The sequence below is a fragment of the Haemorhous mexicanus genome, chromosome 3, assembly GCF_027477595.1.
Source record: "Haemorhous mexicanus isolate bHaeMex1 chromosome 3, bHaeMex1.pri, whole genome shotgun sequence".
Taxonomy (NCBI): Eukaryota; Metazoa; Chordata; class Aves; order Passeriformes; family Fringillidae; genus Haemorhous; species Haemorhous mexicanus.
Genome location: NC_082343.1, coordinates 60,521,720 through 60,537,666, shown reverse-complemented (window position 1 = coordinate 60,537,666; position 15,947 = coordinate 60,521,720). Strand labels below are relative to the sequence as shown.

Sequence of the window (15,947 nt, the reverse complement as noted above, 5' to 3'; positions counted from 1 at the left end):
CTATTTACCATTGTGTTCAACACAAAGGATGGCAATTACTATAAAACTGACAGTTTCAGAAGTTATTCCTTTTAATAGTAGTATGTGCTATAAAAGAGAAAGTTAATAGTCTCTGACTTACAGTAAAAGGAACAAGAATTAAAGCTGCGTTTGGGAATTGTTACCTACATATCTGTTTGGAAATAGTTAACCCAAAGGGACATGGGTTGAATTTGGGGATCAAAGTTAGTAATTTGTCATCAGAAAGGAAAAGCCCTGAAGGTTATATAAACGGTCAAAAGTTTACACAAACAAAAAGAGTCAGCACTTGACTGATTCAATGTTCAGTGATCAAGGGGTTTAATGTTATTTTATTGCAAAATTGTTTGAGGGATCCAAACGGCTTCCAGCTAAAGTTTCTAGAGTAAACATGCCTCTATATATACATTCAAAAAAAGCATTCCTAAGGGTGCATCTATAAATTTGGGTCTAAAATATCAGCCCTCAGAAAAGCTGAACCATATTTTGGAATCAAATATTAGTTCTTTTCACTGTGGGCAAGACAGGTCTGTGTAAAATGGCATTATTTCTCCAGATTTCTGTTAATCTTCTGCTTGTATGTCAGCTTTGTTACAACTTTGATGCTGAAAAAACTGTGGCAGAACTCAGTCTCTACTGAGTATTCAGTATGGACACTAGTTAAAGACACTGAGGCAAACCAGGTCACAACCTAAAAGACAGATTGCTTCCCCAGGGAAATGGTAAATGAGTTTCCTACTTAGTTTTCTGAGCCAGAGGACACGTAGCCTGGCAGTGACTGTCCCTAAACTGCAGCTGTCTTGTCTTCAGCTGAATTCAGGTGACCATCTTTAAAGATCTCATTTTAATTACTGTGCATAACTATAATAACCTCATAGGAGGTAAGAAAAAGTGAATGTGTTTCTCTTCTGTTACAGCATCTATTTAAATGTTTAAATGGATTTTATTATTGAAATCTACTATGGTGTATTCCCAAAATAACTGGGTTTTGTTACACTTATTCCTCTGGAATTCTGGTGTAGAACTTCTTTTGCTTTCACATTCATTTTTCAGTTCCAATTAGGTGAACTTAGACATCAGCCATCTAGCAGGCTTTTACAATGTAAAATGTCTAGTTTTGAGCGCATAAGAAAGTCAAAATATGATCAAACATATTTAAGTGTGCTGGCATGAAAATGGATTTTGTGTGCTAGAACCCAATAGATATGTCATGATACTGATTAAGCACATATCATTTCAGTATATCTTCTAGAATGCAAGGAGGGAAAAGGAGTGGATTACAGAGGAACAGAAGCCAAAACTCAGAAAGGTGTGAAGTGCCAGAAGTGGGCTGATAATGCCCCACATAAACCAAAGTAAGGTCTTTTCGTATTTGTTTATATGTTTTTCTGAAATTTTGTTATGTGCTAATATGTCTTGTAAGCAATTTTTTTTGGTGTTAGAAATCTCCTTATAAAATATTTTTCTGGACCTATCCAGAATAAGATAATTCTCCAATCTGAGTTATTACGCAGAGACCTCTAAGTGGTGCTACATGATCAATAGAGACACTGTCAGTCTTGGCAGAAGCATTTAAATTTTAGGGGCTTTACATGAGCAAAACACTAGAGAGAGAAACATCTGCTTCTGCTGAAATCAGAATTTTTCAGTAGTCTCACCAGAGCAAGAACTTCTTCTCTTGGCCAAAGGTATAAAATGTGGCAGATGAGATACAGGTGCATCATTTTATCAGTGAATCCACAATTAACAAGGCAGTATTTCTTGTATTTAATAAAAAACCCCTAACTGAGTTTATTTAGTAACCTTCTATTCAGAAGCTATAGCATTCAGGTTACAGAGGACTCTCACATTTCAGCCAATACGTTCTCATTGTGTCTCCCAGGGAACATATTCCAGAGGAGGCAGTTCCCTACATGCCACATGGTACCCTGCCTGAGCAATAACTGCTGGAAACCAATAGCTAAAGAAAATGCAAGTATTAAGGGCATAACTGGCCCTAGAGGCACTGTATTGCTTGAAGTCTATCATTGTAGCACTTCTAATGCTTCAGCAATTGCACACAGTAACTCTTAGGGGCCCTCTAAAGACCAACATCTATAAAATTGTCCTCAGATAAAGATTATATTTTTACAGTCCTCAGCTGAATAAATAGGACACTTTCCTTATTCTGTAATCCCATTTACTTCTCTTCCAGTTACACGCCTGAAAAATATCCCAAGGCAGGACTGGAGGAAAACTACTGCAGAAATCCTGACAAGGATGAAAAGGGACCCTGGTGTTACACAACAGATCCTGATACCAGATTTGACTACTGTAACATCCCTGAGTGTGAAGGTCAGGATACACATACTGACTTCTTTCCAATTTTTGCAAGATGTGTTCAAGAATGTTAAGTTATTCAGACACTTTATTTTCAATTGAGCATTTGTTTCAAACTTGTAGTTCAATATGAAATTTGCCAAAACATTTTAAACATCAACAAGGAAGATATCAAAAGACCCTGAAAACATCATTACAGAGTATTTTTTTCCCTAGGAAAAAACAGGCATATGTGTGTATTCATATATCATAAAAGTAGAATTAAACAAAAGGACAGTTGCTACTGCAGAACTCAATAAAATGTGACAGTAGCAAAGTACAGATTTTAAATTATATCTTAATAGATTCAATTTAGCTCTTTTAAAGCCTGCAGTCTGTAATGTTGCTTTGGGGTTTTTTCATGGAATACTACAAACGTAATCAACTTGTTAAAGTCATCTTACCAAGGAAACTCAGCTTTTACTTTGCCAAAAAATGATCATAATTCAGCCTTGTGCTCTGATCAGGCTCTTGTGCTTCACATGAGACATGAAGCAATGTTTCTGGACCAGCTCATCAGAGGCTTTCTGTCTCTCTTGTCCTTACTCTGTCTTGTTCCTACAGTAGAGTGCATGCACTGCAGTGGAGAAAACTACCATGGAGTAGTTGCAACAACAATGTCTGGGCTTGAGTGCCAGCGCTGGGACTCCCAGCAACCTCACTCCCATGGATACCTCCCTGAAAAGTAAGTCAGGTTCTGTGATGGTCTCTTTATCACCAGTGGTGGGCCGAAGACCACCCTGCAGCAGACAGGAGAATTGTTACAGCTATTGGAAGTGTATCTTAAAACCTAAAAATCTTATTTTCCTGGTTCAGTTTTCCAGAGAAGGATCTGAAGAATAATTATTGTCGTAATCCTGATGGAGAACCTCGGCCCTGGTGTTTCACTACCAGTCCAACTAAACGCTGGGAATATTGTGACATTCCTCGTTGCAGTGAGTCTGACTTCTGGGCTTCTTCCAGTCAGAGTGCTGTGAGGATCTAGAACAAACAGAAGAGGTCCCAAAGATAATGTATAAAAGACAGCTGAATTTTATCTGAAAGAAAAAGATTAATCACTTTAAAATGAACCTCTGATAGCTTTATTGAGGCTAGGCATTTTGTCAAAGGCATTTCTAATGGTTTTGTCTGGAGCACATCTCCCTTCCTTGATGTCTTTTCCTATGACCAGGCATTTCTGCTGTTTCTTCTGTTGCTCATGTTTTGATGCCAAGAAGTTTCACTCTTCCTGAAAATACTTTGGCTTTTGCTTTGCTCTTCCAAATGAATTCTCCACATTTCTGTTTTCTTTCCCCCTAAAGGCCTGTCCTTGCCATTACACTTTCTCTTGGGACTTCTCACTAGACCTCATCCTTGCTGTCTCTCACCAGTCAGAGTATGTCTATTATACACGTGCACCTGTCTGTGTCACTGATGGGCCAGACACTGTCACCCCAGTTTCCTTCACAGTATTACCACTTGCTCACTTTCCAGCTGTGTTCTGATGAGGCTGCTAGAATTTTCATATCCTGACTTTTGGGGCCTGTCTTGTATCCTGGCTGATGGAAAGGGGCAGATGCAAATGCCCTTCTGGCAGCCTGACTGCTTGTGAAGAACTCAAATGGGAGAAAGTTAAGAAAGATATCTTTAGATCTTTTATTGGCCTTTTGGACTTTTCAAATATTTTGATATTTAGAACTTACCTGCAAAGAAATCTAAAAGGCCCACTTGATTATAAAGATCAGAGTGGTTTGTTGGTTTAGCTTTTTACTATATCTAGAAGGCACAGATTAATTTCAGTTCCTTTTTCTATAACAGCAACACCCCCACCACCTCCTGCACCAGGACGCCAGTGTCTCTCAGGGAGAGGAGAAGACTACCGAGGCACAATATCTGTTACTGAATCAGGAAATACCTGCCAGCACTGGAGCTCTCAGTCTCCCCACAGACACGCTCGCACTCCTGAAAACTATCCCTGCCAGTAAGTGAAACCCCTCTGTTACTCCGTGTCCAAGAGAAATACCAAGTCTCAAAATTACTTCAGTCTCAAAATTTTCGTCATCTGTATTGCAAAGTCCTTCAGTTACACCAGCATTCATCACCTGCTGGATCTCATATTTTCATTTCTTTCATACATTTCTTTTTAGTGACTTCTTTCTTCTTGAATACAGGTGTCTCCTGACTTTCAAGCTCTTCTTGGCTGACTCTTTCCCTCCTCATTTCATCCTTTTACTGTGTGCTTGCTCAGATGAAACCATGTGGAGTAAGAAGGGTACAGCTATGATATTTGCTTGGGGCTAGATTCTTTCACCCTAGATTCTGTCTGCTCTGCTACTCTTGACTTCTGAGTATTACAGTCTCTTAATTCATCCTTCAGACCTGCAGCTATCTGGTTTAGCACATCCAAAACACCAGTGAATTACAATTATTCATCTAACAATGGCATGAGTAAATTCATTAAAATCCATTTGTTCATAACTTTTAGTAGATTTCCAAGAGAGACTTTTATCAGTCAAGTTTTCTCTTCTAGGGGCCTAGATGAAAACTACTGCAGAAACCCTGATGGTGAGAAGAGGCCATGGTGTTACACCACCAACACAACTGCCCGGTGGGAATATTGCAACATCCCCTCCTGTGACAGTGCCAAGCCAGAGGCCCCTGGTAAGAGCAGGAGACAAGTGGAAGTGAAGGGTCATCATGGTTTATTTTGAAAAATCTCGTGTGACTCTGCTCAGTTGCATTGCTGCTGTCACTGTTGGCATTGCCATTGTGTCTAGCTGAGCTCCTGGGTCTGATGTGGAGCCCAGGCTGCTGTGTTCAGTCTGGCAGCCAAGCGCAGAAGGTTTTAAGTCAGCTGCTGCCTCAGATCAGGAAATTTTGCAGTAAAAGAAGTCTTTTCATTTTGCCCAGTGGTGGTTACTTCCACCAATGTATTTTTAAATGCTCCATTGGAAAAGTTAGTTAGCTTTACATGCCAGTTCCTCAGAAACCAAATCTGTAGCAAAAACCTTAGATAATTTAGGAGCATTGAACCAAGACTCCATAGAAAACAATGAGAAGAAAACTCTCCTTACACAAGGTAGTCTTGTTCCACACACAGGTGTATGGCAAAGACACAGGCAGCCCCCATCCTGAAAAAATTTTGATTCGTATGTTAACTCTTTGGCTTGTTATCTGAAATAAATACCCATGTGTGACAGTAAAATCAAGTACAACTGCTTTTAATCTAGCATATCATGAAATTTTTGCAAGCATCTTTTGAAATCTTCCTTTTGATCTACTGTCTTAGAAGGATTCTGTTACAGAGAGCTTGCTGTGGTGGTCAATGAAATACTCTGGCTTCTTGTTTTCTGTTGTCTTGCTGTGCTCAAGTATCAATGTCCAAGTGTTAAGATGCTAGAGATTGGTTTCTGTTATTCACTACAGCTGTTGATGTGCCTGAGCAGGCTGAAGTTACTGAGGAGTGCTATCAGGGCAATGGGGTGACTTACCGTGGTACAGCTTCTTTCACTCGCTCGGGAAAGAAATGCCAAGCCTGGAGCTCAATGTCGCCGCACCGGCACAACAAAACGGCCGAGAACTTCCCAAATGCGTACGTGTGTTTCCCATGTCCAGGTTTTGTTGGACAATGGTCAGCTTGTTTTGTAAGCTTGTTTTGATTTGCATCATAACTGCACAGCAATGATTATAAAGCTGGGAAGGAAGTGTACTCAATAAAAATAATCCTTCTCTTTTCTTCTTCTTTCTTCATGGAAACATTTTTATTCACTTCGTCTTGAAAGAAACCACAGGTGTCACTATTATACTTTAGACTAGTTAACTGTGTGTTTCTACATTGCTTCTAAGGCAATTAATAGTTATAATAAATTTTCCCTTATGCCGAATGAACTGTTTCTATGTATTAATTTATTCATGAGTTTAAGTCTTTGCTTCCTAGTGTGCAAGTCATTAAAACTTCGAAGAAGGGATAGATTGTTTTCCTTTCCTAATATTTATCACTTATTTTTTCCAAAATGAAAAAAAACTATTCCTTTTTAAAAACTATTGCCATATTTGGAAAAAATAAAATAAATTATATCTTTGCTATACATGTATGCATTAACTTATCTGGATTTTTAAATTATATTCTACTTTAAGTGTTAACCAGTGAATTTGCATATTTAAATATTTAATGTATGTGTCCTGATTTCTTTCTGCTGTAAAAACGATTTCAGCTAGCCATGACAGAATGTGCATGATAAATGGTATATGCTAACTCTGAAGCAGGTCTGCTTTCTAAAATGTTCTTTTGAGCTCTCCCTGGGGCAATGGCATTGATAGGAATATAATATGTTTGCATTTGCAGGGGCCTGAGCCAAAATTACTGCAGAAACCCGGATGCCGACAGCCGTCCATGGTGCTACACCACCGACCCCAGTGTGAGGTGGGAGTATTGTGACCTGAAGAAATGTGATGACCAGGGACTACAGACTGTACCTAAGCCTCCTCAGACAACAGAGGAAACAAACCCTGGTGAGAATACTTTCAGCTTCCCCAGAAATGCTCATAACCAGGAAGCTGGTTTTTATGGAAACGCCTTCAAGAATTTAATGAGGATGAAATACAGGAAACTCTAAATAAATACAGTATTGTATCCCCCCCCATGCCCCAGTAATAAATACAGTATTGTATCTTAATTTTCTGAGCATTTTTGTAGAATTTTATAGCAGGGTTTCTGCATTAGATTTTAGGCTAATATCACATCTTTTACCTGCTACATCTGGCAATATTGGAAATGCGAGGAAGCAGATGGCTACTAGTCTCCACACTACCGTGGGAGGCCAACTAGCAATGACAGAAATGGAGCAGTGATGGCATTTTGCTGACACCTGCTCCAAAAGCTCTTTTCCTGTGCCATGCTTTCACATTTCTAGGGTTCCACTTACCATCAGAGGACAGCTGGCTTTTTTTGATTCAGTTCAGATGCAACTCTGTTATGCAGTAGATGGTTAGAGTATTGCAGCTTTCTTTTTTAATTTTTTTTTTGCTATGACATGTTTCACTGGTTAGAAGGCTAATAATTTTGGCTAAATACGTGTTACTGCGTTTTACCTGCTGTAAAATATGGCATTGGACAGATATCAGTGTCTGCAAGGAAAATATTTTTTGAGTGCATGGTCTTTGTAGTCCTGATTTCTGGAGTCTTGAAGGATTGACTGAATGTAAACTTCTTTTATTTATAACTTGTGTGATCATGAAGAAAATTTTTAAGATGCAAGGAAATTAAAATATGATTGTTAGTCATCCTTGACACTATGTAGCCCTTCTTTCCTTATCTACATAATACGTAGGACGTGTAAATTGTAGTAGTATTTCCTCAAATTTATCTCTGCTTCACCACCATCAAGTATGGACATGGCCCAACAGCTCACAGCTAACAACCATTTCCTTTCCTTCATTTTTCACAGAGTGCATTATTGAAAATGGTGTAGACTACCGAGGCACAGTGGCAAAAACTGCAAGGGGCAGGACTTGTCAAGAGTGGAGCTCTCAGAGACCTCACAGCCACGACTATTTCACTCCCACAACTCATCCAAGAGCAGGCCTGGAAAAAAATGTAAACAACAGTTCATTTAATGCTTGTGGTCATTGAGCTTTACTTGTCTTTTTCAGGGTCCCTCAGTGAGCATTTGGTGACAGGTCTTTGTTAATTTCTTTTCCTCAGTTCAATCCAAAAACCTGACCATGATAATTCTTGCTGACATGACCAGTGTGGTCACTGTGGGACACAGAGATGCCCAGAACTTGCTTTAGTCAATTCTTTGATGGCATCACATACCCTGTATTGAATTCCAGACTGGGGAAACTCCCACTAAAAAGCTGCCTGTCATAAATTCTTGGTTCTTGCATTTGTCAGGGGCTCTTGGTAGCAAATATTTTCTCCTTTTTTCTAAGACATGGGATATGTTTCAGGATAGGGAAGGGAACTGGACAAGATAGCTGGTAGCATGCAGTTGTGTGAGGTGTCTGTGCTTAGCAGGGATCAGTCAATATGCCCAGGGAAAGCCTAGAGAGTGATTCGGCTAACCAGCACCTGCATGAGGAGAGCACTGCAGCCCTGCATCACCACAGGCATCATCAGGTTGAGCAACAGCTTACACAACACTCAATTGTCCCTGAGTCATGCAGCCAGAGTAGATGTGGAAAGACCTCAAGACTGATCCTACTGCTCCTATTTACTGAAGAGAAAGCAGGAGTAGATATTTTCCGTGCCTTAGAAAGCTTCATCCAAAGTCCAGATCTAATTTTTGAGATCTCAGAGATCCAAGGTTGCCCTAGTGAAGCTTAATGTCTGAAGACAGTTGAGGAAGTCTGATTTTTATTATCCTTTTCCAAACTCACAGAGCAAATGGAAAAATAAAATAAATTTTGACAAAAGGAATGGGAAATCACTTGTAAGAATGAAAATAAAACAATATTTCCCAAATTTTATTTTATTTTATTTTATTTTACTTTATTTTATTTTATTTTATTTTGAAATTTTAATTGGTTGGCCTTTTTATTCCCTGGTTAATAGCTGGTGCCTTTATTCTTTGTTACAGTATTGCAGGAATCCTGATGGAGATGTGAATGGACCTTGGTGCTACACAACAGACCCGAGAAAAGCCTGGGAGTACTGTGACATTCCCAAGTGCCGTAATTATTCCTTTAAAGACTAGTGTCTCCCTTCCCCTTAAAGATTACTATCTCCCTTTCCTGTACCTTTTTATAACAGCTGGAGAGTACTTGGTGTTTAGTCTGAAAGATTGATCTATGTGCAATAGATAAAGATTAGAAATTAAGGTACTTGGGAAGTGATGTTCTCAGGGTATCTGTCTGAAGACTTAAGATTGGTCTTCCTTGAAAGCCCCAAATGCACCACAAGATATGGAGGCCACTGAGGCTCATGGGGTTTTGCCATGTGTTTCAAAATGGGCAGTTCCAGCAGAAATTTTCCCTAACCCAGCCTAATCTCCTGGCATAACTTTGTGTGAGGCCTTGGTGAACAAGGCACGCTCTAATACCAGCAAAATCTTTGCATTCCCTGCTCATGTGGCTCTGGTTCTGTTCTGGATGACAACCAACTTGTCCTTCCTCTGATATTGTACTGTGTCTGATGTCTGCAAAATGCATCTGACCCTAAATGTTTAACCAAATGCTCTTTGTCTTTGTTGGTAGTAATCAAGCTCTGAATGAGGTGGTGCAACAAAGTATACAGTGATAAAGTTTTTTAACATTTTGGTTTCCAGTCCTTCCATGTCTATCAACAACAAAAGCTATCCTAGGAAGAGAGGTAGCTCTCAAAAGAAGGGTGACTTTCTTGCTGCTTTATCCCCTCAGCGGTGAGCAGAAGAAAATGTGTTCAGATCAAAACCAAAAACAGAGCAAACAAGAAAAAGAAAATTGTTGTTGTAATCACACTGGACCTGTGAAAGTATTACTGCAGTGAATGTGTTGGGCTGGGACTCTTAAATTAAAAAAAAAAAAATCACATTTTCACATCGCTATTGTTTTATATTTTGATGATCCATTTCTTCTTTAAATTTGTGCTTTTTTTTTGCTTTTTTTTTTTGTTGTTGAGAAAGTAATCTAATGAGCAGAGGAAACATGGCTTTTGCTTTTAATTTCATTAGTTACCTCTTTTTGCTGACAAAATTCTAAATTCTGTGTTGATAAAACTCAGTTCACCAAGGCTGAATAAGAACTACTTTATTTAATAATTCAGAGAGATCTGAAGTACTAAATGATCCTAAGATAAGAGTTGACAAAATTTTGTTCCTCAGAGACAGCATTAGAATTTCACGTGCTGTACCACCAAGATAAGTTTAAAACATCTGCCAGTGCAGCTTCTGCACTGCTGATGTTCATAAGAGACCATTTAAAAATTGTTGCAGAATTTATTTTATTTTTCTCTCTCTTTTCTTCTCTTTCTCCTCCTGTTTTTGTTTTGGATTTGTTTGATTGTTTTTTTTCCTATCTGACTGTAGAGCTACTTGTGTGGAATTTGCTGGCCACTGAGAACTGTATGTGAAAAAAAAATTACTAGGCATTTTTAGGTGTTCCAGATGAGAGTAACCTAACAAAATATATGTGATGCATGGTATTGAATTACTTGAAGAGAATCAGGAGCTGAAGTGACAAATGTAACAGGTTCACCTTCTAGTTCACTGAGTTCATAGCGAATCACTTAAGTTCCTTACAGTGATGTTTTTTTCTTATTCTGAAGCTCCTCCTCAGTATGAATGTGGGAAATCCAAGTTCAGACCAAAATTGTGTGCTCAGAGGATTGTTGCAGGGTGTGTTTCACACCCACACTCCTGGCCCTGGCAGATCAGTCTCCGTACCAGGTATGGTTATTCCCTGTTACATTGGACTCTACATGCAAAGAAACCTTGCCTCTCATACAATGTTACAGCAAGTGGTTCAGGCATTCTAAACTTGATTTCAATTTAAAAATAGCTCAAGGCTAAACATTGTGTGTGCTATTCTTAAAGGTCATTTAGACAACCAAGAACATTCTATTTTGTGACAAATAGTGAGATGATCAATTGTTAGTTGTTAATTTCAAGAACATTTTCAGTAGAAGGCAGAATGGCTTTAAATCTGTCCCTATATTCTACAACAGAATCGGTTTCCAATTAATAAAAGCAACAGTATGGCTAGTACACCTCTTGATCAGTCCTTCCATGTAAACATTTGATCCTACTGGCAAAATTATTAATAAAACTGGGAATCAAGGCCATAATGCAGAGCTTTATGACTGTGATTAGAGCTAGAAAAAGTCAAAATCTCTAAAATGGTGAACCTCAATGCACACAGGGTTTTCCAGTAATAGAAACACTAAGAATGAAGATCTAGGTGTTTTAATACAAGGCCTCCTAAAAATGTCCATAGACTCTTACTGTCATTGTAAGAAGCATTATTCTAGGAAAGCAAAACATTTCTTAATAAAATTATAGAGTAATGTCTTTAGTTTGTAAAGGCACACATTGGAAATATTACCTCATAAATTACAGTAGGATTGACTTCCCCATCTTAAACCACTGCCCTTTTCATGACATTTTGCTCTATTACAGTTATGGCTTGCATTTCTGTGGGGGAACTCTGATAGATCCTCAATGGGTTCTTACTGCTGCCCACTGCTTAGAAAAGTAAGTATCTATTGTAGTCTCCACCAGCAACTTCTTACATGAGATAGAAAATAACAGGAGAAACAAGAAGCCTAATAACCACCCAAGCTGGTTGCAAACAGCTTGCAAGCAGCCAAGAATTGAGCCAAGTCTATTTGTCATTCATTAAAGCTGAATTTTGACTGTGAATCAGAGTGACAGTGATAACTCCTGCCAATTTGATTTCATGTGCCATTATAAGGGATTAAGTTTACTCCAAAGGTGGCTATCTGGCTTTGATAGAGCAAGGTGGTCAGTAACATTGTAAGTGGTCTCTGTTCTGGTTGTCTATTCATCAGCTCACCATGTGCAATCATTTCCAATAGGTCCTCACGACCAGCTGCATATAAAGTGTACCTTGGATTACACAGAGAAATAGCAACAGAGCCATCAGTACAAATACGTGATGTAGAGAAGTTGTTCAAGGAGCCACGCAGAGCAGATATTGCTCTGCTCAAACTGAGCAGGTACCTTCTTACCTGAAGCACTCCTTTGTTCTCATGGGACAACGTGACTAAAAAGTGGATGCTGGTGTTGTAGAAATGAGTGTTTCTGCATATTCTGTGTTCAATTAGTGATTTGAGACCCCTTCTTGCTTCCCTTTCTGCAGAGGCTCCGGGGTGTCAGAAAGGGAGAGGCTGCCTTTGGGAGGGGAGGAGGGCTGGGGACAGTTAGCCAGGCTGGAAATGCACTGGGTGTCAGCTGCTGCAAGGTGAGGCAGTGGCAGCAGAGTAGCAGGAGGTTATGCCAAGAGGAGCTTTCAGTCTGTGTTTCTACATGCTTGATAAGGTAATGATGATTGAAACCTGTAGCATTAACATGATGCCACTCCATGCTGTTTCCGTGCTGTGGTGGGGAAATTTCCTCTTCCAGCAGGGCTGGCCAGTGGGCAGGCAAAGAGTTTGATGTAATGCCCAGTATGGCCCCTCTTGCATCTGTTTTCATTCATTGGAAATGCCCTCTGTGGAACTGTGCAATCAAAAGGAATTTGTCCATGCAGCTGCCAGCAGATGTGAACGTGTGGTGCTTGGGCTTTCAGTGCTGTGGCTGCCGTGCATGTCTGAAACAGATGCAGGGTCAGCTTAAAAATGTGGTCTTCTAAATGAGCTTTTGCTGCACCCAAAGGCAAGTCAGGCGGCAAGTCAGATGGACTTAGGTTCTACTGTGTGCTGTGTCCTGACAGAAAGTGATTTCAAATCAGACTGGATGCAGAAAGAGCAATCTAACACCTATGTGTTAAATGCCACTAAATTATACCTTTTATAATAGTTTTGTAGTTAGGTTCTGTTTACTATGCATTAGCCTAATTCAAAGCATTCTCCTGGATTATTGTTGATTCTTTTTATGTCATTATCCATTTCAGACTTTTTTGTGTATCACTTTCTGTGGGTTTAGAGCTTAAAAAGCAATTTTGCATGTCAGAAAAAAACCTCAACTGAAACTAAGGATTTAAATTATAAAAGGCTAAATATATATAAAATCTTTTTAGAAACCTGAATTAAAACCTAGTAATAAGTATAATTGTGCTAATGATTTTTTCTCTTTGTTCATTTCAGACCAGCAGTCATTAATAATCATGTAATCCCAGTTTGTTTACCAAAAGAAAACTCTGTGTTAGGAGGAAGAGAGGAGTGCTATGTGACAGGCTGGGGGGATACAAGAGGTGAGACAGCATTAACACATTTAAAAGCTCCGTGTTTGCAGACTGGTATATACTTGTATCCAAAGTGTGCCCTCTCTTGTGCCCCACACAAGCTATTGATTAAAAACTTGTTTCATCAAAATTCCTCAGGTGCTGCCAAACTTCCCCCTGTCTCTCTCTGACACTGATTCTCCTAAATTGTTCAGGCCATGTAAACTGAAACCTTCTAAATAGATGCTACAAGAGGAGAAGCAGAGCTAAGGAGTCACTTCTCTCTCAGTCCATATGCTTTTCCCCAAAATGGGCTTTTGCCCAATTGGATGGAAAGTTTTTCTAGATTTAGGTTATTTCTTAATCACATAAATGTGACTTTTCTCATTCTCTTGAGTGATTCTTCCTCCCAGCCAGGCTGGTTTGCATCTCACACAAATAAAACCCTCATTTTGAAAACCTCTTACTCTGTCTTGGTTCAAAAGTGTATTGGTACCTTCTCTGCCTCCCTGCCCATCATGCCTTTTTCTATTGTTTGCTTTCTACCTAATTTCTTCCACACAAAATTCAGATATAGAGAAATAAAATGGCTTGGGAATGACTCCCCCAAGTATCTGTGGGTACTGGATCCATATGGATGCACTGTGAGAACAGGAAGGTCAATGGTGGGTGGTAGAAGCTGTTAAATACCATAATACTGATAATGCTTACTGATTTTGGCATATCTTCATATTGGGCCTGGGAAGTATATGCACAGTGCACACTCTGCTGATTTTACTGCTTATCCGTGTTCTGATATTTGTGTGTTGTGAATATGATAATTACCTTTGTCATTCATTCCATTTTTGTCTCATTTTTATTTGCAAAGGTACTTCTGGTGAGGGCTACTTAAAGGAAACTGGCTTTCCTGTAATCGAGAATAAAATATGCAACCGCCCTGAATTCTTGAACGGTAGAGTTAAAAAGCATGAGCTCTGTGCTGGGAATATTCATGGTGGCACAGATACCTGCCAGGTAAGAAAGTCTGTCAGCATGAGAGTCACTTGTAAGCACATTCAGATCAAATAGGGCATTGCTTTTTTGGGCTTTAGCAGCCCAGAATTATCCTTGGGATGTTACCACACCACGTGTATCTGAGCTGAAAAATGCTCATGCAGTCTTCTCTTTCCTTGCTCCCTTGTCTGCTGCTGGGAAGTGGGGCACTTTTTCAGAAGAGCCTGAACTCTAGAGAATGTGGTAATACACAGCTGCACAAGTCAGGTGTGTGGAAGCCAACTTAGAATGACAAAAGGTCTGATTTTCTTTCCCCAGGCCCCCTTTCTAGCCTCAACTAGATTACCCCCAATGTCCAAGCTAGCTCAGTTAACAGCATCTCAGTTAGCAGTTAAGGAAGGATGCAGTGGAGCCTGCCATGCAGGCAAAACAAGGGCCAAAGGAACTATGAACTTCCAAGTATCAGTGCCACTGGATCATCTAGCAATAACAGAAACCCATGAAGACCTCAGAAAAGAGACTGAGGGAGGAAGCACAGTTCAAGTTAACAAAGGCAATCAGATTCTTTTTCAATAAACCCCCTTACTTCAAAAATAAATGTAATGCCTGGGTGAGATGAAGAGGGCTTTTATTATAAAAGTGTTCAACAAAATACATGGAAAACTCTTGCCTTGCTGGAATTCCAGTGTTTCCTTATAACTACTGTGTCCTTTGCATGTAGGAGGTATTTGTATTTCTGTGCCTCCTGTGGGAAGGGTCTGTCCAGGAAGGAATCATCCTGTTCTTTTGCTGTTTAGGGGGACAGTGGAGGACCTCTAGTCTGTCTGGACCAAGATAAATTTGTCCAACATGGAGTCACCTCTTGGGGCCTTGGCTGTGCCCAACCCATGAAACCTGGTGTTTATGTTCGAGTCTCCAACTACATTCCTTGGATTAAAAGTGTGATGGAAAGCAACTGATCCTGGGTATGGACTGCCCTCTCCTGGAAAGCAGCATGCACGTCAGAAATACAAGATTCCAAGTGCAATATTAAAGCTACAATCATTCATGAGAAAGCAAAATAAATATGATCGTCCTTTTTAAATTGCTATAAATTAGTAGTCATTGCCAAGAAGCCCAGCTGACAGTCTGTTACCCTGTTTCTATATGTTCTATAGTTTGTTTGCTATGTCTGACAATAGACTTACCCACCTCTGAAATACATGTGGAAAATTCTAACCTTAACTGTAACTGGACACCTGCATTTTAATTTTTTTTTAGCTCTGCAATGACATTTTCTTTTAAGGTCATCATTTTCAAGATGTTCTGCTTCTAACATATGAAGAAATGAGAATACTTTTTATTTTCTATGTGCTGTGTGAACCTATTACCAATTTGATGCTACAAACCAAAGAAGAATCTCACACCACATACCTTATACGCCTGTGAAGTTTTATTAGTTATATCTGATAGCATTAAATACATGGAATGGGGAAAAAAATGGAAGGAAACACCTTTGGTTTGTGTTTTCATATTTTTTTATCGTCATAGAAATACATGTGTCACAAAAGTATAAATGTTGCATCAAAGATATAAAACAGTGAATAAAAAAACAGCCTCACCCTGAAGTTAGTCCCTAGAAAAGAAAAGAAAATATCTACAGCTGGTACCACAAATAGTGACAATGCATCTACATATTATAAAATTGTGTACTCATAGTACCCATTTATTTCCTTGTATAACATTATCTGACTAAATAATTCTTAGATGTACATTTTTCCCCCCTAAAAGAAGATGAT

The 15,947-nt window shown here is 39.3% G+C and overlaps 1 protein-coding gene across 12 annotated transcripts in view; it reads left to right on the top strand.

Moving 5' to 3' along the window:
• The window catches only part of LOC132325113 (plasminogen-like), a 74,020-nt gene extending 58,767 nt beyond the window's left edge, over positions 1–15,253 (top strand). For 9 of the 12 annotated variants that reach the window (XM_059842013.1, XM_059842020.1, XM_059842016.1 and 6 more), the window contains 16 exons: positions 1,259–1,373; positions 2,213–2,352; positions 2,941–3,061; positions 3,193–3,311; positions 4,174–4,336; positions 4,886–5,016; positions 5,782–5,947; positions 6,701–6,867; positions 7,803–7,951; positions 8,937–9,030; positions 10,601–10,721; positions 11,451–11,525; positions 11,870–12,010; positions 13,100–13,206; positions 14,045–14,190; positions 14,967–15,253. In XM_059842013.1, the coding sequence (XP_059697996.1) occupies positions 1,259–1,373; positions 2,213–2,352; positions 2,941–3,061; positions 3,193–3,311; positions 4,174–4,336; positions 4,886–5,016; positions 5,782–5,947; positions 6,701–6,867; positions 7,803–7,951; positions 8,937–9,030; positions 10,601–10,721; positions 11,451–11,525; positions 11,870–12,010; positions 13,100–13,206; positions 14,045–14,190; positions 14,967–15,128 (2,117 nt within the window). In that variant the 3' untranslated portion in view covers positions 15,129–15,253. The remainder of the gene's footprint in view (positions 1–1,258; positions 1,374–2,212; positions 2,353–2,940; positions 3,062–3,192; positions 3,312–4,173; positions 4,337–4,885; positions 5,017–5,781; positions 5,948–6,700; positions 6,868–7,802; positions 7,952–8,936; positions 9,031–10,600; positions 10,722–11,450; positions 11,526–11,869; positions 12,011–13,099; positions 13,207–14,044; positions 14,191–14,966) is intronic. The other 3 variants (XM_059842018.1, XM_059842017.1, XM_059842014.1) reach the window with 2 other exon arrangements.
• The last annotated feature ends 694 nt before the right edge of the window (positions 15,254–15,947 follow it).